We start from the raw sequence: 23,149 nt of genomic DNA on the forward strand, positions 1-23,149 counted from the left end.
ATAGCTGATTAGCTTAGTTTTAGTACTTAATTAGCTTCATAGTTGATTAGTTTACTTTGCCCTCGACAGTCCCCCTTGTGATAGGTGAGCCTTAATAAACCTGCATTTTAAAAATAGGAAGTGCGCTTGTGGTGTAGGAAAGAATGGCGAGAGCTTTGCAGGGGCATAATCTTAGCAAGGGTTTCGGTTATTTGTTTACAGCAACACTTAACAAGCAGAAAAACACAATACAGAATTAGAATGATAATAAAGAATAAGATCAAGCCTTGAACTAATGAGGTTCCCAAAAAACCCAGCCATCCAGTAGCCCAGCTTCATAAGGTGGAGGATGGAGACTGAGGTTATGTAAAGGAAGGTGTTGACATGTAGCTCCCTGTGAACATGTCTGTGCAAGGCATGGCTGGTCAAAGGCATGCAAACACTTAAAATACAAGCAGCAGATATAACAAAGAGGTTGAACATATCGGCAAATAATAATTGTCCGTTAGCAGAGAGGAGTTTTAATCCCAGTGTGATTGTTTCACACGAGAGGCGTGTATCCATATCTTCTTCCCTTGCACCTTGACAGGTGCTTGGGTGGTCAATAGCACCTGGAAAGGACCTACGCACTTAGCTCCCAAAGTTTATTTTTGTATTTTCTTCACGTAGACCCAAACTCTAGAGATAATGTTGTGTCCTCCTTCTGGTGGGTCACCCCAAGTGCCAATGCCAATAGGGAAGCAGAACTGACAGTATTTGTTAGGTTCTGACAATATCAACTCAACCTGTTGGGCTGACGTTGCTGAGGGCAGACAACCCTTTGCTACAATCTCGTGTAGGCTTGTGACGGCCCAGCCTGCTTTTCGGATGCCATTATCAACAAAGGAGGAGCCATCTGTCAACAGGATCAGGTCTGGGTTGTGCAATGGTTTCTCTGTCACCAGGCTCAGTTCTTCTTTTCTTTCAAGATCTCCACAGTCATGCTCTTCTTCTTCTCTCCCCCCCCCCTTGCTCCTCAGGAAGCGGGAGCATAGATTATGGGTTCACTGGGCTGGCCCAGGCAATAGGGAGGATGGGAACTCCCAGAATGTGTTTAGGCAGCTCCAAATATGCACTATCCAAATAATGCAGAAACCTGCGTTTTAGTTTTGCTCTTTCAGTTTCTCTGTCCTGCAGATAGTGCAGAGAGCTGGCAGATATTCGACAGCATTTGCTCATCTGTTACCCACATTTACAAATGCCTTGCCAGAGAATTCAGTTCAGCACCTCTATTCTTTTAGATGCAGTGCTCTTGTGATGATGGGAAAACTGAGTGAACACAGCATTTCTGCTTTTGCCGATTTGGAATCTGAAGGGAGAGTTTCTCCATTGGGTCTTTCTCTGGTTCCTCGCACTTGGTAACAGATTGGCTGAATCTGTGACCGACACTTCTTCCAGCTCTAGGCTTCCACAGTTGCTCTCATCTCCCCAAAGCTGTGTGAGGAACACCAATCTCCCGACTCAGCTCTGCCCTCGTCCAAGATGCCATTCTTAATCTCCGCTTCAACCCAGTGATAAATACTCTGTCCACATGAACCCTCTCTCTCAACCGCAGCAGTCCAAGAATGAACTCGGCTAGCGATCCGAGACACAAAGATACCGACTCACAACACTTTTGTTCTGCTAGTATCCATGGCTTCTTTGGAGGAATGAGTTTTGTTCCCAGAGGGACCATCTCTACTCACTCCGCTAGCTTGGCTTCCTGCTACTTTTCCAACAACACAAGGTGGGTTAGGAATTTCATTTGGTTAAGTCACAAAGGTATGGCTCTCAATCAGCTCTGTGTCAAACAAGTCGCTGTCATCGAACAAGAAGGCTTTTCTGTGAAGTTTCCACTGCACGTGATTTTTACAGGCAGCCATTGACAGATGTGTTGCTGCCCTGAGACAGTGTTGCAGCTGTATGTGCAGAACTGCAGACAGGAAGCTTAGCATCCTCTGCAGTCAGATTTTCAGGCCCCTTTGGGTCAGGAACAACTTGGACTGGCAGAGGCAGAAGAATCTCCAAATTATGGAATATGAAGTCCAGCTTCTCCTCTGGAACTCCAGGAGAATCTGCACTCGACTTCTCCACTGCTCCAGTGAAACGACCTCCTGCTGGAACATGGAACAGAGATCACTTGAAGAGCCAGTAATGTGTTTTAAGCCAAGCAGGTTCTCTGTGCATCCTGTGTTGCAGTTGGGAACATCCTGTGTCATCACAATGGAGCCTCTCTTTGACGAATTCTCCAGGGTGTCTTCAGCAGCAACAGCGTTTCCGACTAATTCTTCCTGAGCTGGGCTTGGAATCATGCTTATTTCTTCAGTGGGGGAGGGGCGTATCCACACGGTAACCACCTCCACTTCTCACCCAGAACTGCAAGTGCAGGATGCTCTGTAGTATGCCACACGTATTAGAATATAAAAACTGGCAAGTCATGCTACAGTTGTATAGAACCTTGGTACGGCCGCACTTGGAATTCTGCGCACAATTCTGGTCACCAGAAGAATGTGGAGGTTTTGGAGAGGGTGCAGAGGAGGTTTACCAGGATGTTGCCTGGTCTGGAGGGTGTTAGCTATGAGGAGAGGCTGAATAGAACCATAGAACAGTACAGCACAGTACAGGCCCTTTGGCCCACGATGTTGTGCCGACCATTTATCCAAATCTAAGATCAACCTAACCTACACCCCTTCAATTTACTGCTGTCCATGTGCCTGTCCAAGAGTCGCTTAAATGTCCCTAATGACTCCACTACCTCCGCTGGCAGTGCATTCCACGCACCCTCCACTCTCTGTTTAAAGAACCTACATCTGACATCTCCCCTATACCTTCCTCCAATCACCTTAAAATTATGTCCCCTCGTGTCAGCCATTTCCACCCTGGGGAAAAGTCTCTGGCTATCCACTCTATCCATGCCTCGTATCACCTTGTACACCTCTATCAAGTCACCTCTCTTCCTTCTTTGTTCTTAGTGAGAAAAGCCCTAGCTCCCTCAACCTTTCTTCATAAGACATGCCCTCCAGTCCAAACAGCATCCTGGTAAATCACCTCTGTACCCTCTCCAAAGCTCCACATCCTCCCTATAATGAGGCGACCAGAACTGGACACAATATTCCAATTGTGGTCTAACTAGGGTTTTATAAAGCTGCAGCAAAACCTCGCGGCTCTTAAACTCAATCCCCCTGTTAATGAAAGCCAACACACCATACGCCTTCTTAACAACCCTATCAACCTGGGTGGCAACTTTGAGGGATCTATGTACATGGACATCAAGATCCCTCTGTTCCTCCACAGTGTAGCCACCTGGGTTGGCCAATTCCCGACGTAAAATGGAGAACAGCAAAGGCTGAAGGGAAATTCAGTCAACACTGACAGAAACTAGCAGGTGCAAGTTTACTGTGTATTAGACTCTGCAAAAGCCCAGACAGCATCGATACCAGCAACCATCGGCATAATAATGTAGCAGCCATCTACATACTAATGAGCGATCCCCGGGAACAATCAAAACATTTAAGGTAAACAAGGCCAAGCCAGACTCCTCGGCGCCAGCAGGAGCCAACACAAAAGAGGTTAACGAATACCGAAAGACCGCCCAACGATCAGGGAACCGCTCCAGTATTGGAGAAATCAAACCAAGCGATTGGAACGAAGTCCAATCACTTGAAACCAGGTACGGGGTCCGCCCCGAAGTGCGGGAAACCCCTGGGGACTATAAAGTAAAGCCCCCAAGTTCAAATCGTCCTTCTTGACAGGGTCACTCAGCAACGCGAACCAACCCTTGACAGTGACCTGTCCAGCTGCCTCCAAAGAATGTAAGTCTCAAGTCAACGCTCGCTACGAGATAGGCGCTCCTAGCTACCAGTCCATACCAGCTTTGAATCCCGCATACTCAGAACCTGAACGAAAGGCCATTTGTTCCCCTGACCTGGTGGGCCAGTCTGAAGCTAAGTATAGGCTTGTTAGTGATAGAAATAGCTTAGAAAGTAGAGTTTATGCATGAGTAGCGATTTACTGTGTATAATAAATGTGCTTTGATTTGAATCTTACTAATTGGTGTATTGAGTTATTGATCATTACTTGAACTTGAACCTCGTGGCGGTATCATAAAGATACCTGGCGACTCTAGAACAAAGGTTATAAAACAGAGCCAATTGAACCAACCAAAAGTTAGCAACAACACTCCCAAGAATCCTGCCTTTAACCCTGTATTCAGCATTCAAATTCGAGCTTCCAAAATTAATCACTTCATATTTATCTAGGTTGAACTCTATCTGCCACTTCTCAGCCCAGCTCTGCATCATGTCAATAAACTCGGATTGTTTCCATTAGAACGACAGAGGTTGAGGGGGTAACCTGATAGAGGTCTACAAGATTATGAGGGGCATGGATAGAATGGATGGGGAGGCATTCTTCCCCAGGGTGGCAGGACCAGTCACCAGGGGACAAAGGTTTAAGGTCTGTGGGGCAAAGTTTAGAGAAGATGTGCGAGGCAAGTCTTTTACACAAAGGGTGGTGAGTGCGCAGAACACGTTGCCAGGGGAAGTTGTGGAAGCAGATACCTGGCATTCAAAAGGTATCTCGACAAATCCATGGATAAGATGGGTATAGAGCAGTGTTTTTCAAACTTTTTTTTCCGGGGACCCATTATCAACCGGCCAACCTTCGGGACCCAACCCAGCCGATCTCCGCGACCCATACCAGCCGACCGTCGCGACCCACCATTTTCTCTTACCTGTTTGCTGCTGACAAAATGGAGGAATCGCAATCGCACCGAAAGCATGTAACCTCGACGTTCGGGGCACATGACCTGCTTTCTGCCTCCCTAACATAGAATTTTTAAAAAATCTTCTGCATCTCCGATTGCGCAAATTCGCGGGCAACAGCCGCAGCAGCCAGCTTTTTTTTTACAAGTTCGGCGGGGGGGGGGGGTTGATAAAGTATAACAGGCAAAAAAAGCAGAAACTGAAAATGTTTTCATCCTCTAGAAATTGGAGGTTCACCACATTTCACCTAAACATTACAATTAAAAATGTAAAAAAATAAAATATGACCTGCAGGCACTTTGTTTTGGAATGTTTAAAAATCAAGATTTAAAAAGTTGACATCTCTTGGTTGAAGTTACAGCTGCGGTGAAACCATCGTTGGATCACTCACCATTCTTGGAGTAAGAGACTTCCACTTCATCAGCATCAAAGTTCAAAAAGCAACCAATCATATCATTCTGTCCGAACATTTTGCAGCCTTCTTTTAACAATGTTGGCTGTGAACGGCCTTCATAAAGGCTGCGACCAGATTTTTAAAAATGTGGTCGCACTGCGCATGCGTACCCGATCATCGGTGCCCATGCGCAAGACCCTGCGCATGCACACTGATGAGCGGGCACGCATGCGCAGTGCGGCCGCATTTTTCTTTTTTGTTCCAGGCCATTTTGAAGTCCGCTTGCAGCCGGCATTATTAAAAGCACACCTGCTGCGGCTGTTGCGCACGGATTTGCGCGATCGGGAGCGCCGCAACGGACGGCTCCGCGACCCTCCCGACACCCACCCGCGACGCACTCGTGGGTCGCGTCCCCGACTTTGACAATGCCTGGTATAGAGGGATAGGGCACTAGGAAGTGCTGAGGGTTTTGGCCAAGGGTAGTATCATGACCGGTACAGGCTTGGAGGGCCGAAGAGCCGATTCCTGTGCAGCATTGTTCTTTATTCTTTGAGTGCTGTGAGGTCCGTCGTTTCTGTTCTTAAATTTTCAGCTGGGCACAAGAGCTGAAGGTAGCTGCCAACATTTGCCAAGGATGGCACTTTGAAGCAGATTTCTTCGAAGCAGCACTCAGACATTAAGCTGAAGTTGGGATCAGTGGTGGTGAGTATAACTGGCTGCTTCGCGGTTGCCATGAAGGTCTTAATTGCATTTAGAAATCCAGCATTGTCATCAAATATTACATCTACCTCCTCAAACAGGATTTCTGCTTGTTCTTCAGGGCCTGTGTCTTTGCTCTCAGACATGGAGAGGGCCCGTGTTACTCCAGTAACTTGGGACTGCTTTTCTGGGCTTTATAACTTTTCAGTGGTTTCATCCATCTCCTTATCTTTAAATCTTTCTGTTTCCGCACTATTGTTAGGTTTCGACAAGCCTTTGAAGAAATTGGCTAAAGACAAAGGTTCTTCTTTGAGCATCTTCCCTTTTGAAACTGAGGTGCCTTCCTAGGTGATGAAATCACTTTTTTGGGAGAGTTTGCTCTCCTTGGAGATTTGGCCGTTTGAGAAGGCAGGAGCTTGTTGCTGTTGAGGAAAGCAGGCTAGAGGGCATTCGCTCCCTGTTTATCAACTTGGTGAAACTGAGTGGCTTCTTCTGGTTGAGAGAGGATCTGTCTCCCACTTCGCTGTGAGGCAATCTTCTCTGGGTCTGCTGGGACGTGTTGCCACTGATGTGTTGCCAATGATGAGCATATTTAGCAGCAAAGGATTTAAATGTCTACAACAAACTAACCTGCTGCATTAATCGTAACTCAAGTTTGCTGTGGGACTATTAGTAAATTGGATCACATAAAAAATGAGGGGTGGGAAACTACCGCACCGCTTATTATAAAAAAAATAATAAAAACTCCTTGTATTTCTGGACAGGTGGTAAGAGGAAAACAATGCTGCTTGAACTGACCCCCTCCTCTCCGTAGCACAGTAATGTGGCAGGAGCAGAAACCTGGGGCAGGACTCTCCCAGCACTGGGCCGGGCCGGAGAATCCCCGCGAACGGGCCACGCCGCCCCGGCGCCATTGGCGCCGGCGTGGTTGGCGCGGCGCCAGTCGCAGGCCGCTCTACGCGGCCGGCCCGCCGATTCTCTGGCCTGGATGGGCCGAGCGGCTGTAAGAAAAGAGCCGAGTCCCGCCGGCGCCGTTCTAATCTGCTCTGGGCCGGCAGGACCTCGGGGTGGAAGGGTCGGGTGGCGGCCTGTGGGGGTGGGTCCGACCCCGGGTGGCCTCCGATGTGGCCTGGCAGAAGTTTTTTAATTCTCATTCTTGTTTTCAAAGAATTTCATGAACCTGACACTTTCTTCTTCTGGAAATTGTTCCAGTCCTACAGTCCTCTGAAACCTCTGCATTCCTTCAGTTCTGGCCTCTGGCACATCCCTGATTTTACTGACTCCAGCACTAATGGCCTTGCCTTCAGCTGCCTGGGCCCCAGGCTCGAGAATTCACTCTCTGAACCTTTCTGCCCCTCTACATCTCTCTCCTCCTTCAAGGTACTCTTTGAAGCCTACCTCCTTGACCAAGCTTTTGGACATCTGTCCTAATGCCTCCTTACGTGGCTTGGTGTCAAATTTACATTTGACTATGTTAAAGGTGTCATGTCAAAGAAGGTTCTGATTGTTGTCACACTTTCAAGTTTTCAGGTGGTCACTCACCAACCAAAAGCTTAACAATTATCTTGCATTCAGTAAAAGATCACAGTAATCATTCTTCTACTTTAAAACTGCAAACTCGCACTTGTATGGACTGTTTACAAGATTTCTTTTGTTTACTTTTGCTGGAGAGCAAAATAATGAGGAACAAATTAAAGAGAAACATATGTAAGTCCCACAGCCAAGCTATCTATGAAGAAGGAAAGAGAAAAATAAAAGAAACAAAGCAATAGGCAATTATATTCCTGTCTTGTTGTTGCCAGCTGCCTATTTGATGGTACAGCGACTTTGTTTTTGACGCGAGTCAACTCAAGTACAAGGTTGTAATTGAAGATTTCACACCTAGGATTTGCCCAATATTACATGCAAAACTCTGCAGTTGGGTATCGTAATGTCATGAAGTGTTGTCCTACTCTGTCTGGATTTCCTCTCAGTCTGCCAGTTACACAGGATTCTTCTCACTCATACCACAGCTTTTTAATGGACTAATCCATTTTTAAAAATTTCCTTTTTGAATCTCCCAAGGAGCTGAGGTACAGTTCCAGAGGTCCTAGCACCCTTTGATACCTCACTGAAGCTGCCATGCTTAATTGTAAAGCCAGAGAGTTAATATTGTACCAATAAACTATTGGATTACAGGGACATAATGGCCATACATGATGCCATCCTCACCCAGTTTCCATCTTCTCACTTGGTACCCAAGACATAAAGGTGGCAGCCAGCAAAAGACCAGTTGGTGCACCCAGTCTGCCGATACCAGTACAAAAGCAAAATACTACTGGTGTTGGATATCTGAATTCAAAACAGAAAGTACTGGGGAGGCAGTGCCAGAGTGGTGTTTTCACTGGATTAATAATCCAGCAACCTACGATAATGATCCTGGTTCGAATCCCACCATAGTAGGTAATGGAATTGAAACTCAATAAAATAGCGATTGATGACCATTGCTGGAAAAACCTATCCAGTTCGTTCACTATTGCCCTTTAAGGGAAGGAAATCTGCCATCCTTACCTGGTCTGGCCTACATGTGACTTGTGACCCACAGCAATGTGGTTGACTCTTAACTGCCCCCTCAAGGGCAATTAGGGATGGGCAATATATACTGAACGAATAAAAAAAGCTTGGCGGGTCTCTCAGATTCTGTGGAGAGAGAAACAGAGTTAATATTACACATAAGAACATAAACATAAGAACATAAGAACTAGGAGCAGGAGTAGGCCACCTGGCCCCTCGAGCCTGCTCCGCCATTCAATGAGGTCATGGCTGATCTTTTGTGGATTCAGCTCCACTTTCCGGCCCGAACACCATAACCTTTTATTCCTTTATTCTTCAAAAAACTATCTATCTTTATCTTAAAAACATTTAATGAAGGAGCCTCTACTGCTTCACTGGGCAAGGAATTCCATAGATTCACAACCCTTTGGGTGAAGAAGTTCCTCCTAAACTCAGTCCTAAATCTACTTCCCCTTATTTTGAGGCTATTCCCCCTAGTTCTGGTTTCACCTGCCAGTGGAAATAATTTGCCCGCATCTATCCTATCTATTCCCTTCATAATCTTATATGTTTCTATAAGATCCCCCCTCATCCTTCTAAATTCCAACGAGTCCCAGTCTACTCAACCTCTCCTCGTAATCCAGCCCCTTCAGCTCTGGGATTAACCTAGTGAATCTCCTCTGCACACCCTCCAGTGCCAGTACGTCCTTTCTCAAGTAAGGAGACCAAAACTGAACACAATACTCCAGGTGTGGCCTCACTAATATCTTATACAATTGCAGCATTAGGTCCCTAGTCTTAAACTCCATCCCTCTAGCAATGAAGGACAAAATTCCATTTGCCTTCTTAATCACCTGTTGCACCTGTAAACCAACTTTTTGCGACTCATGCACTAGCACACCCAGGTCTCTCTGCACAGCAGCATATTTTAATATTTTATCATTTAAATAATAATCCCTTTTCCTGTTATTCCTACCAAAATGGATAACCTCGCATTTGGCAACATTGTATTCCATCTGCCAGACCCTAGCCCATTCACTTAGCCTATCCAAATCCCTCTGCAGACTTCCAGTATCCTCTGCACTTTTTGCTTTACCACTTATCTTAGTGTCGTCTGCAAAACTTGGACACATTGCCCTTGGTCCCCAACTCCAAATCATCGATGTAAATTGTGAACAGTTGTGGGCCCAACACTGATCCCTGACGGACACCACTAGCTACTGATTGCCAACCAGAGAAACACCCATTAATCCCCACTCTTTGCTTTCTATTAATTAACCAATTCTCTATCCATGCTACTACTTTACCCTTAATGCCATGCATCTTTATCTTATGCAGCAACCTTTTGTGTGGCACCTTGTCGAAGGCTTTCTGGAAATCCAGATATACCACATCCATTGGCTCCCCGTTATCTACCGCACCGTAAATGTCCTCAAAAAATTAAACTAAATTAGTTAGGCACGACCTGCCCTTTATGAACCCATGCTGCGTCTGCCCAATGGGACAATTTCCACCCAGATGCCTCGCTATTTCTTCCTTAATGATAGATTCCAGCATCTTCCCTACTACCGAAGTTAAGCTCACTGGCCTATAATTACCCGCTTTCTGCCTACCTCCTTTTTTAAACAGTGGTGTCACATTTGCTAATTTCCAATCCGCCGGGACCACCCCAGAGTCTAGTGAATTTTGGTAAATTATCACTAGTGCATTTGCAATTTCCCTAGCCATCTCTTTTAGCACTCTGTGATGCATTCCATCAGGGCCAGGAGACTTGTCTACCTTTAGCCCAATTAGCTTGTCCATCACTACCTCCTTGGTAGAGGATAACAATCCTCTCAAGGTCCTCACCTGTCATAGCCTCATTTCCATCAGTCACTGGCATGTTATTTGTGTCTTCCACTGTGAAGACATCTGATAGGGGCTGCACGTTCACGCAGTGGTTAGCACTGCTGCCTCACGGGGCCGAGGACCAGGGTTCGATCCTGGCCCTGGATCACTGTTTGCAGATCCCTGGGGTTTACTGATTCTCCCCGTGTCTGTGTGGGTTTCATCCCCACAACCCAAAGATGTGCAGGTTAGGTGGCTAAGCCATGCTAAATTGCCCCTTAGTTTCCAAAGGGTTAGGTGGGGTTAGCGGGAGAGGGTGGAGGCGTGGGCTTAAGTAGAGAGCTCTTTCCAAGGACCAGTGCAGACTCAATGGGCCAAATAACCTCCTTCTGCACTGTAAATTCTATGAAATTGCCTCTTTATTGGAAAAAAGGAGAACTGGCCACTTTAAATTTATTTAAAAAAAGAAAAAAGAAATTTCACATCTGATGAAGTTCTAATGAAATGTCATCAACTTGAAACATTAATTCTGCCAATACTGATGATAGCTGGATGCCAGACAGGTGAATTGGACATTCTGAATTCTCCCTCAGTGTAACCAAACAGGTGCCAGAGTGTGGCAACTAGGGGGTTTTCCACAGTAACTTTATTGCAGTGTTAATGTAAGCCTACTTGTGACACTAATAAAGATTATTGATTATTGTTACTAGACACCCTCCTCAACACCAACCCCCCTCAATACCACCACTGCCCGCACCACCCTCTACACCCTCTTACCACAAACGAGGTAATCTCCCAAAGAGAGAAAACTCCAAACCCAATAGGGGAAAGAATCTGGAAAATTCCTCTCCCGAATCCATGATGGCTATCCTCAATTAATCTGTATCACATGGGGTCAGGGGTGAACTAGCTGGATGGATGCAGAACTGGCTTAGCCATAGAAGAGGGAGGGTAGCAGTGGAAGGGTGTTTTCCGAATAGAATTTACAGTGCAGAAGGAGGCCATTCGGCCCATCGAGTCTGCACCGGCTCTTGGAAAGAGCAGCCTACCCAAGGTCAACACCTACACCCAATCCCCATAACCCAGTAACCCCACCCAACACTAAGGACAAGTTTGGACACTAAGGGCAATTTATCATGGCCAATCCACCTAACCTGCACATCTTTGGACTGTGGGAGGAAACCGGAGCACCCGGAGGAAACCCACGCACACACGGGGAGGATGTGCAGACTCCGCACAGACAGTGACCCAAGCCGGAATCGAACCTGGGACCCTGGAGCTGTGAAGCAATTGTGCTATCCACAATACTACCGTGCTGCCCCTCAATGGAGGTCTGTAACTAGTGGTGTACCGCAGGGATCAGTACTGGGACCGCTGCTCTTTGTAATATATATAAACGACTTGGAAGAAAACGTAGCGGGTCTGATTAGCAAGTTTGCAGATGATACTAAGATTGCAGGAGTTGCGGAGAGTGATGAAGACTGTCAGAGAATACAACAGGATGTAGATAGGCTGCAAAATTGGGCAGAGAAATGGCAGATAGAATTTAACCCAGACAAATGCGAGGTGATGCATTTTGGTAGGTCTAATTAAGGTGGGAGCTACAAAATAAATAGCAGAACCATCTGGGGCACAGACACACAGAGAAATCTGGGCGTGCAGGTCCACAGATCCTTACAAGTGGCAACAGAAGTGGAAATGGTGGTAAAGAAAGCATATGATATGCTTGCCTTCATAGGACGGGGTATCGAGCATAAAAGCTCAAAAATTATGTTACAAGTTTTAAAAAAATTATTATATAGGACATTGGTTCGGCAACATTTGGAATACTGTATCCAATTCTGGTCACCGCACTACCAGAAGGACATGGAGGCTTTGGAGAGTACAGAAAAGGTTTACCAGGATGTTGCCTGGTATGGAGGGTATTAGCTATGAGGAGAGATTGAATAAACTGGGATTATTCTCCCTAGAGAGACGGAGGCGGAGGGGCGACCTGATAGAAGTTTATAAAATTATTAGGGGTATAGATAGGGTGAACAGTTGGAGGCTTTTTCCCAGGGTGGAAATTACAATTACAAGGGGGCACAAGTTCAAGGTGAGGGGGGAAAGGTTCAGTGGAGATGTGCAGGAAATGTTTTTTTACACAGAGGGTGGTGGTGGCCTGGAATGCACTGCCAAGTGAGTTGGTTGAGGCAGATACGTTAGCAACCTTTAAGACTTATCTGGATAGGCACACGAACAGACAGGGTATGGAAGGATACAGGCTAGTTGGTCTAGATAGGGCACGTGATCAGCGCAGGCATGGAGGACCGAAAGGCCTGTTCCTGTGCTGTATTGTTCTTTGTATATTGCCAACTGACTATTTATTTTGTCTCAAATTATAATTTCTAGAAGCTTTCACACCACCAAAGTTAAACTGATTGGCCTGCAGTTGCTAGGCATATCTTTACACGCTTTTACAAATTTATCCAGTCATCTAGCACCCTGATTCTACAGAGGAAATTATAGCCAATGCCTCTCTAAAAATGACAGTGGCAGCATGGATTTGAAGTTGACTGAGTGGTAGGAAACAGAGGCTAGTGGTAAACAATCACTTTTATGTCTTGTGGAAGTTATGCAGTGGCATTCCCATGAGTTGATTATTAGGAATACTGTTTTTTTTTTCATTTAGATTGACGACTTAGGATTAGGGTGTACATGGTACAGTTTCAAAATTGACATTCTCACTGCTCACAGTATCCTTGGTTGTATCTGACCAGTCCTGGTGACTATCACAACTTTAAGTACAGCCAGCCCATCTGGTACAAATTACTTTTAGCTGAAGAATATTTCAACGGTGAACGATCAGGATTGAAAGGATTAGGTGGAACACAGTTTGAATAAAACATTGATTCACAGCTGATTGATTAACAGGAGCACAAGACAGGCCCAGCAACACATACATCCCATGCCAGCCTCCCCGAACAGGCGCCGGAATGTGGTGGCGAGGGGATTTTCACAGTAACTTCATTTGAAGACTACTTGTGATATCGATGGTAGCCATGATGTGGAGATGCCGGCGTTGGACAGGGGTGAGCACAGTACGAAGTCTTACAACACCAGGTTAAAGACCAACAGGTTTGTTTCGATGTCACTAGCGTTCGGAGCGCTGCTCCTTCCTCAGGTGAAACCTTCCTCACCTGAGGAAGGAGCAGCGCTCCGAAAGCTAGTGACATCGAAACAAACCTGTTAGACTTTAACCTGATGTTGTAAGACTTCGTACTGTGCTTGTGATAATCAGCGATTTTCATTTCATTTTTCACATTCAGACCAACCACTCTCTGCAACCCCTCACTTCCTCACACATTTTCTCGTTAGCACATCTGTAGTAACGTTGACAGAACATTAAACTATATGTAAAACCTCTCAAAGAGAAAATTACCTGATAGGCTCTGACAGAAATGCTGAAACCATCCTGCCCAATATTTACTGTCTTTGCAGCTTCCAGTGTTTCACTTTCTTTGTCCCCTCCCCCCGGGTGCGGTTTCCAGCCGGACACATTTGGTGGTGGGACCGGAAGTGTCGCCGCTGCTGAGCCAGACATGGCGGCCAAACGGAAAGCGGAGGTTTTCGTCCCAGCCGAGGAGAGCGACCAGTTACTGATCCGCCCGCTGTGAGTACCCCGCCCGAGGCCTTTCCCCACACCCGGCACATCGGAATAAGAAGCTGCGGCCGCCACCGACCGCGGGTCAGGCGCGAGAAACCTCGACTCCAAATAACCCCCCCCCCCCCCCCCCCCGAGACCAGACCCCCCCCCCCCCGAGAGACCAGACCCCCCCCCCCGAGAGACCAGACCCCCCCCCCCCCGAGAGACCAGACCCCCCCCCCCCGAGACCAGACCCCCCCCCCCGAGACCAGACCCCCCCCCCCGAGACCAGACCCCCCCCCCGAGAGACCAGACCCCCCCCCCCGAGAGACCAGACCCCCCCCCCCGAGAGACCAGACCCCCCCCCCCGAGAGACCAGACCCCCCCCCGAGAGACCAGACCCCCCCCCGAGAGACCAGACCCCCCCCCGCGAGACCAGACCCCCCCCCGAGACCAGACACCCCCCCCCCCCGAGACCAGACACCCCCCCCCCCCCGAGACCAGACACCCCCCCCCCGAGACCAGACACCCCCCCCCCCCCGAGACCAGACACCCCCCCCCCCCCGAGACCAGACACCCCCCCCCCCCGAGACCAGACACCCCCCCCCCCCGGAGACCAGACCCCCCCCCCCGAGACCAGACCCCCCCCCCCCGAGACCAGACCCCCCCCCCCCGAGACCAGACCCCCCCCCCCCGAGACCAGACCCCCCCCCCCCCCGAGACCAGACCCCCCCCCCCCCGAGACCAGACCCCCCCCCCCCGAGACCAGACCCCCCCCCCCGAGACCAGACCCCCCCCCCGAGACCAGACCCCCCCCCGAGACCAGACCCCCCCCCGAGACCAGACCCCCCCCCGAGACCAGTCCCCCCCCCGAGACCAGACCCCCCCCGAGACCAGACCCCCCCCCGAGACCAGACCCCCCCCCCCCCCGAGACCAGACACCCCCCCCCCCCCGAGACCAGACACCCCCCCCCCCCCGAGACCAGACACCCCCCCCCCCCGAGACCAGACACCCCCCCCCCCCGGAGACCAGACCCCCCCCCCCGAGACCAGACCCCCCCCCCCCGAGACCAGACCCCCCCCCCCCGAGACCAGACCCCCCCCCCCCGAGACCAGACCCCCCCCCCCCCGAGACCAGACCCCCCCCCCCCCGAGACCAGACCCCCCCCCCCCGAGACCAGACCCCCCCCCCGAGACCAGACCCCCCCCCCCCGAGACCAGACCCCCCCCCCCCCGAGACCAGACCCCCCCCCCCCGAGACCAGACCCCCCCCCCCCCGAGACCAGACCCCCCCCCCCGAGACCAGACCCCCCCCCCTGAGACCAGACCCCCCCCCCGAGACCAGACCCCCCCCCCGAGACCAGACCCCCCCCCCCGAGACCAGACCCCCCCCCCCCGAGACCAGACCCCCCCCCCCCGAGACCAGACCCCCCCCCCCCCCCGAGACCAGACCCCCCCCCCCGAGACCAGACCCCCCCCCGAGACCAGACCCCCCCCCCGAGACCAGACCCCCCCCCGAGACCAGACCCCCCCCCGAGACCAGACCCCCCCCCCGAGACCAGACCCCCCCCCCCGAGACCAGACCCCCCCCCCGAGACCAGACCCCCCCCCCCCGAGACCAGACCCCCCCCCCCGAGACCAGACCCCCCCCCCCGAGACCAGACCCCCCCCCCCGAGACCAGACCCCCCCCCCGAGACCAGACCCCCCCCCGAGACCAGACCCCCCCCCCGAGACCAGACCCCCCCCCCGAGACCAGACCCCCCCCCCCCGAGACCAGACCCCCCCCCCGAGACCAGACCCCCCCCCCCGAGACCAGACCCCCCCCCCCCCGAGACCAGACCACCCCCCCCCCCCGAGACCAGACCCCCCCCCCCCCGAGACCAGACCCCCCCCCCCCGAGACCAGACCCCCCCCCCCGAGACCAGACCCACCCCCCCCCGAGACCAGACCCACCCCCCCCGAGACCCCCCCCCCGAGACCAGACCCCCCCCCCGAGATCAGACCCCCCCCCCGAGATCAGACCCCCCCCCCGAGATCAGACCCCCCCCCCGAGATCAGACCCCCCCCCCCCGAGATCAGACCCCCCCCCCCGAGATCAGACCCCCCCCCCCGAGATCAGACCCCCCCCCCCGAGATCAGACCCCCCCCCCCGAGATCAGACCCCCCCCCCCGAGATCAGACCCCCCCCCCGAGACCAGACCCCCCCCCCCCGAGACCAGACCCCCCCCCCCGAGACCAGACCCCCCCCCCCGAGACCAGACCCCCCCCCCCGAGACCAGAACCCCCCCCCCCGAGACCAGAACCCCCCCCCCCCCCCGAGACCAGACCCCCCCCCCCGAGACCAGACCCCCCCCCCCCGAGACCAGACCCCCCCCCCCCCCCCGAGACCAGACCCCCCCCGAGACCAGACCCGAGACCAGACCCCCCCCCCGAGACCAGACCCCCCCCCCCCGAGACCAGACCCCCCCCCCCCGAGACCAGACCCCCCCCCGAGACCAGACCCCCCCCCCGAGACCAGACCCCCCCCCGAGACCAGACCCCCCCCCGAGACCAGACCCCCCCCCGAGACCAGACCCCCCCCCGAGACCAGACCCCCCCCCGAGACCAGACCCCCCCCCGAGACCAGACCCCCCCCGAGACCAGACCCCCCCCCGAGACCAGACCCCCCCCCCCCCGAGACCAGACCCCCCCCCCCCGAGACCAGACCCCCCCCCCCCGAGACCAGACCCCCCCCCCCCCCCGAGACCAGACCCCCCCCCCCCCCGAGACCAGACCCCCCCCCCCCCGAGACCGGACCCCCCCCGAGACCAGACCCGAGACCAGACCCCCCCCCCGAGACCAGACCCCCCCCCCCCCCGAGACCAGACCCCCCCCCCCCGAGACCAGACCCCCCCCCGAGACCAGACCCCCCCCCCGAGACCAGACCCCCCCCCGAGACCAGACCCCCCCCCGAGACCAGACCCCCCCCCGAGACCAGACCCCCCCCCGAGACCAGACCCCCCCCGAGACCAGACCCCCCCCCGAGACCAGACCCCCCCCCCCCGAGACCAGACCCCCCCCCCCCGAGACCAGACCCCCCCCCCCCGAGACCAGACCCCCCCCCCCGAGACCAGACCCCCCCCCCCCCCGAGACCAGACCCCCCCCCCCCGAGACCAGACCCCCCCCCCGAGACCAGACCCCCCCCCCGAGACCAGACCCCCCCCCCGAGACCAGACCCCCCCCCCCGAGACCAGACCCCCCCCCCGAGACCAGACCCCCCCCCCGAGACCAGACCCCCCCCCCGAGACCAGACCCCCCCCCCGAGACCAGACCCCCCCCCCCGAGACCAGACCCCCCCCCCCGAGACCAGACCCCCCCCCCCGAGACCAGACCCCCCCCGAGACCAGACCCCCCCCGAGACCAGACCCCCCCTCCCGAGACCAGACCCCCCTCCCGAGACCAGACCCCCCCCCCGAGACCAGACCCCCCCCCCCCGAGACCAGACCCCCCCCCGAGACCAGACGACCCCCCCCCCGAGACCAGACCCCCCCCCCCCCCGAGACCAGACCCCCCCCCCCCCCCGAGACCAGACCCCCCCCCCCCCGAGACCAGACCCCCCCCCCCCCCGAGACCAGACCCCCCCCCCCCCCGAGACCAGACCCCCCCCCCCCCGAGACCAGACCCCCCCCCCCCCCCGAGACCAGACCCCCCCCCCCCCCCGAGACCAGACCCCCCCCCCGAGACCAGACCCCCCCCCCCCCGAGACCAGACCCCCCCCCCCCCCGAGACCAGACCCCCCCCCCCGAGACCAGACCCCCCCCCCCCCGAGACCAGACCCCCCCCCCCGAGACCAGACCCCCCCCCCCCCCCCGAGACCAGACACCACCCCCCCCCCAGACCAGAGAACCCCCCCCCCCCCCAAGGCCAGACCCCCTCCCCCCCCGCCATGGGGCCACCAGCGATAATCCTCTGTCCACCCACTGAGGAAATTCCCACTCACAACCATCAAGGCAACTCCTCAACCATCGTCTTCCTCAACCCCTCAGATGTTCCTCACCCCACTAAGTCTCCTATCAACAGTCACCAAGCCACAGTCTCTCCTCTCACACCCCCCGATTTCTCCGATCCACTCACCCCATCTCTCCAAACCCATCTCAAGTTCCAATACCTCCTCGGGAACTTTATCAGCTTGCCACCTCCCTGTCAAGGCACAGCTGAGACCTTGAGAGTCTTGGTTTGAGGAGACTGCAGATTGGACACAATCGATCACTCGTGTTGCATTTAACATTGGGAGTCATCTGCAGCAGCACTTTCTCTTTAGAACAAACCACTGGCAGCGATGGCAAAATTCAAACTCCTGTTTGACCCAGTGACCTATAATGTCATAGGAAAATGGTTTTTATTTATAATTCTTTAAATTTATGCAGTAGTAAGTGTTGCTTTTCATAGTTTTCAAACTAATTGTTTTTCATGGATTGTTAACAGAGGAGCTGGACAAGAGGTGGGAAGATCATGCATCATTGTGGAATTCAAAGGAAGGAAAATCATGGTATGATAAGTGCAAAAGTATACAGTTGGCTTCAGGATCAGTTATGGGTGTCAATAAAGTTGATCAGCTGGCAGAAATTAAACAATTATTTCATGTTTTACTTGGAAGGTTTATGCTGAGATTTGTAAAACCCTATGCAAGAAAATTCTTGCAAGCCTACTCTACTGCACATCTGTTGATATGATGCATGTTGTTTGAAAAAGTTGACTTTCGTACTAGTCTCACTTAGCATAAGTTGATAGAGGGCTGGAGCAAGATTAGTTTGGCTGCTGATGAATACATCAAAATGACCTCATGGTTTATTTAGACTCTAGCCAGTGGAATGGCCCCTCTATAAATTTGAATAAGCAACTAAATACAAGCTTGAAATGGTGGCAGTATGGTCCAATTAAGGAGATTTGTTTATATGATGTTATGGGTTGTGTTAGATGTCTATCTGATTACACATTAACAACATGTTGAAATGGACAGCTTTTGACTTTTCTTCATCTGAATTTTATTTTGTGCAGTTGGACTGCGGGATTCATCCTGGGCTCGAGGGAATGGATGCACTCCCATACATTGATTTGATTGATCCTGCAGAGATAGACCTGCTCCTTATTAGTCAGTAAGTGAAATTGCTTCCTCTCTCAAAGCTTAAAAATTACAAAATGCTTTCAAAAAGAGAATTACAGCAAAGGTTTTACTTTTTCTGATCCAATCACTATTCACCATCACGAGATGCTCTTGGAATAGCATTGACTCAGATGCAAATACTGTACATAATCAATTTGTTGAGCAGGTTACTGAACCTCACAGCTTGTGAGAACTAGTTTAAGTTTTGTTGGGATTCAGTTGTAACAGCCCTATATTTTTCAATCTAAATCTTTGATATATATGATGATCCCAGGCTTGCCAGTTAGAGAACATTTCCTTCATCTTTACTCCATGTCACTACCTCCTAACCAAATACTGAACCATTCTACAACTTTATTTCCATTTCTGAGAATTCTGATTTTTGCTAATAATCCCTCCCACCTGGAAGTGTACCTATGATTCTTAGCTATCCTGACAGGCTTAATGAGCTAGTGCTGTATACTCAAGAGACGTGATCATTGGCAACAACTTGATTGATGTTTATAAGGTGATGATGGTGAGACTAGATTGTATTTACAGAGATAAATTATTTCAACTGGATAGGTTAGACCTAACCAGGAGGCACACTAACAAATTCCATAAGGGAGGACTAGATTGGTTGTTGGGTAGTTTTTATTTTCCCAATGCCCATGAACAGCTTATTGGCTTGTGTGGTGAAAGCTGATTCAATGTATTCCTTCAAGACCGAGATGGACCTGTTTCTGGCAAGGGGCATAGATCTCACATGCAAGGGATCGATACCATATAGAATAAACCAGTGATCTCTTGGTTTACTTTTGAAGACCTAAAAGAATCAGAAAAACATTTCAGAAATATTAGTGATGTGAGTGATATAAGTAAATATATGTGTAGCTTGATTTAAAGCCACAACTGTTTTGCAGGCAGAGGCTATAAACTTGACTGTATTTTTACATTTATAAATTTTCCGTTAATTCTACCTTTAACAGTTTCCATTTGGATCACTGTGGAGCACTTCCATGGTTTCTTCAAAAGACCAGTTTTAAAGGCAGAACTTTCATGACCCATGCTACAAAAGCTATATATCGCTGGCTATTGTCTGATTATGTCAAAGTCAGGTGAGTGGAAGTCTGTGTATTTCATATTTAATGTTTTTCTTAATACTAAATTAATCATGCTGTACCCAAACTTCCCCTTTGCCGAATTGATTCTTCAGCTGCTGTTGCTGACTTTAGGCCCATAATTCCTGAAATAAGGGTGACTTCCTTACATCACGGCATTGCAAAATCTTCCTGTATAACACACTGAAAATTGACAGCTTGAATGTGCACAAACAACCTCTTTACTTCTTCCTTGTCCAGTTGACCTGAGATGAATTACTCCGCCCTTGTCTTCCAGTGCACTCTGTCTTTTAGCACTTTACAGAAAAGAGGGTATTTTTGAATTTGAGTGCCAAATCTGTAAAAGTCTGATCTTTTAATTTGATCACATTAGCACTTATTGAGGTGTGTATTAAGCTCTTGATTTGGCTGCATGAGTTTCTGTAGAGCACTGCTAATGACTGTTGGAAAGATTTTGAACATCAGAGGCATGAAACCCCAGCCCAGTTCCATCCTCGACTGATCTCCACAAGTGCATTTTCCAGTTTTGCTGCTGGATGACTATAACTCGAGCAGCTGCTGCACAAATGAGCTCTCTAATCTGGAATTTCCTGGGAGCTCGGTACAGCAAAGTAATACACCCATTTCCAGGATTTAGAATTCATGAAACTTGTAGAGTTTCATTTTCCAAGTTTTGTTTTGATTCATGTGAGCTCTTCATTGGTTCTTAACATGTGTTTTATTTGTGCATTCAGTAATATCTCAGCAGATGATATGCTGTACACAGAATCGGATCTGGAAGAAAGTATGGACAAGATTGAAACCATCAACTTTCATGAGGTGAAGGAAGTGGCAGGCATCAAGTTCTGGTGTTACCATGCAGGCCACGTTCTGGGAGCAGCCATGTTTATGATTGAAATAGCTGGGGTGAAGGTATGTAAGAAAAACAAATCATAAGTGATAACATGTCAAAAATATACAAAAGATGTATCAGCTTCTAAAAGATAAATGATGGCTGAGCATTTCTGTTGTCAGAACGTCACAGAATCTTTACAGTGCAGACGGACTTCATTCGGCCCATCGAGTCTGTACTGGCTCACTGAAAGTGTTCTACCTAATCCCACTCTCCTGCCTTATTCTATAACCTTACACATTATTTTTTTCAGGTAACAATTAAGTTCCTTTTTGAATACCTCAATCGAATCTGCTTCCAAAACCTTTCAGAAAGTTTGTTCCAGACTCCAACCACTTTTGCTGGGTCAAAAATATTTCCTCCTCATTTCTCCTTTTACCCATTATTTTGAAACTATACCGTCTAGTTCTTGATGCTCTCTTGCTTGGGAACAGTTTCTCACTATTTACCATGTCCAACCCGCTCAGGAACTTGAATATCTCTAACAAACCTCCTCTCAGCCTTCTTTTCTTGAAGGAAAGCAGATCCAACACCTCCGATCTATCCTCATAGCTACAGTTGTTTATGCCCAGAATCATTCATGTGATTCTCCTCTGTGCTCTCTCCAGTGCCTTCACATCCTTCCTCAAGTATGACGCCCAGACACACTACTCCAGATGAGGCCTAATTAGTATCTAACACAAGTTCAATATGACCTCCTTACTCTTTTACTGAATAAAACCAAGGATACCATATCCTTTATTAACTGCTCTCTCAACATGCCCTGCCAACTTCAATGACTTATGTATATATACACTGAGGTCCCTTTGTTAAGACCTTCTCTCTTTAATTTATATTGTCTCTCTACATTCTTCCTGCCAAAATGAATCACCTCACACTTACCTGCGTTGAACTTCATCTGCCACTTGTCTACCCAATCCACCAATATGTCTATATTCTTTTAAAGTTCAAGCCTATCCTCATCACAGTTGACAGCATTTCCAATCTTCGTATCATCCACAAATTTTGAAATCATGCGTTGCACAACACATTGATAAATAACGGGAAGAGCAACAGTCCCAACACTTACCCTTAGGAAACTCCACTACAAACATTCCTCCAATCTGAAAAATAACACTGTTTATCACTACTCTCCATTTCCTGTCACTCGGCCAATTTCTTATCCAAGTACCTAATTTCTCTTATTCCATGAGCTAGAGTTTTGTTCACAAGTCTGTTGTGTGGCACTGTATCAAACGCCTTTTGAAAATCCATATACACTACATCAACAACATTGCCCTTATCAACCTTCTCTGTTCCCACCTCAAAAACTCCAGCATCACATAATTTTCCCTGAATGAATCCATGCTGGCTTTCCTTAGTTACCAGCACCTGTCTAAGTGACTATTGATTTTGTTACAAACTATAGTTTCCAGAAGTTTCCCCACCACTAAAGTCAAACTGATTGGTCTGTAGTTACCCCTTTTTTGAACAAGGGTGTAACATTCTCAATTCTCAGTCATTTATAATGCATTTTTGTATTATGATAGTGGATTTTCTGTGGCTTTGCACATGGATTATCAAGATCAAGTGCTGTCTTCTGGGTAATTAGATTAGTGAGTGGGGTAGGAGTGTTTAATTATAATTAGACCCAACGGGTGTTGAAATAGTTCCTCTGTGTGGGGCGTATGGCTAATTTTGGAATGAGTCATAATGGTATTAGCAATGCCAGCGAATGCTTGACGTGAAAAACACCTGACCACTGCTGTAGGTGAAACTGATGCAACATATTGATGTGGATGTTTTTATAATAGAATTTTCCTATGGGTCAGATTGACATGGAAGTTTTTCGGTGCATCATAAAATAGAATGTTGTGACCCACCTATTATTTTTAATGTATGATAGATTCAGCTCATTATACCTGGACAGAAATATCAGATATGTACCAGGAACATTTGGAATCGGAGGAAACTCCGGTGGAGGAGCTTAACGGCAAGTGGGAAGACGAGCTAGGAGGAGAGATAGAGGCGGGTCTGTGGGCTGATGCCCTAAGCAGTGTTAATACATCCTCATCATGTGCCAGGCTTAGCCTGATACAATTCAAGGTAGTCCACCGGGCACACATGACAGTGGCCCGGATGAGCAAGTTTTTTGGGGTAGAGGACATGTGTGCAAGGTGCGTGGGAAGCCCAGCA

At 50.2% G+C, this 23,149-nt stretch overlaps 2 protein-coding genes and 1 pseudogene across 2 annotated transcripts in view; 1 reads left to right on the forward strand and 2 right to left on the reverse strand.

The window, feature by feature from the left end:
* The window catches only part of itgb1bp1 (integrin beta 1 binding protein 1), a 57,606-nt gene extending 43,848 nt beyond the window's left edge, over nt 1-13,758 (reverse strand). Inside the window, exons 1-2 of the mRNA XM_072498753.1 lie at nt 13,634-13,758; nt 8,404-8,532 (exon numbers count right to left, since the gene is read on the reverse strand). The gene's annotated coding sequence lies outside the window, so the exon portion shown is untranslated. The remainder of the gene's footprint in view (nt 1-8,403; nt 8,533-13,633) is intronic.
* LOC140411439 (ATPase family AAA domain-containing protein 5-like) lies at nt 1,015-13,795 on the reverse strand (annotated as a pseudogene).
* The window catches only part of cpsf3 (cleavage and polyadenylation specific factor 3), a 42,627-nt gene continuing 33,209 nt past the window's right edge, over nt 13,732-23,149 (forward strand). Inside the window, exons 1-5 of the mRNA XM_072498752.1 lie at nt 13,732-13,864; nt 18,304-18,367; nt 18,877-18,974; nt 19,951-20,079; nt 20,817-20,994. Of these exons, the coding sequence (XP_072354853.1) occupies nt 13,794-13,864; nt 18,304-18,367; nt 18,877-18,974; nt 19,951-20,079; nt 20,817-20,994 (540 nt within the window). The 5' untranslated portion in view covers nt 13,732-13,793. The remainder of the gene's footprint in view (nt 13,865-18,303; nt 18,368-18,876; nt 18,975-19,950; nt 20,080-20,816; nt 20,995-23,149) is intronic.

This window comes from Scyliorhinus torazame, chromosome 4 (assembly GCF_047496885.1).
Source record: "Scyliorhinus torazame isolate Kashiwa2021f chromosome 4, sScyTor2.1, whole genome shotgun sequence".
NCBI classification, from domain to species: domain Eukaryota; kingdom Metazoa; phylum Chordata; class Chondrichthyes; order Carcharhiniformes; family Scyliorhinidae; genus Scyliorhinus; species Scyliorhinus torazame.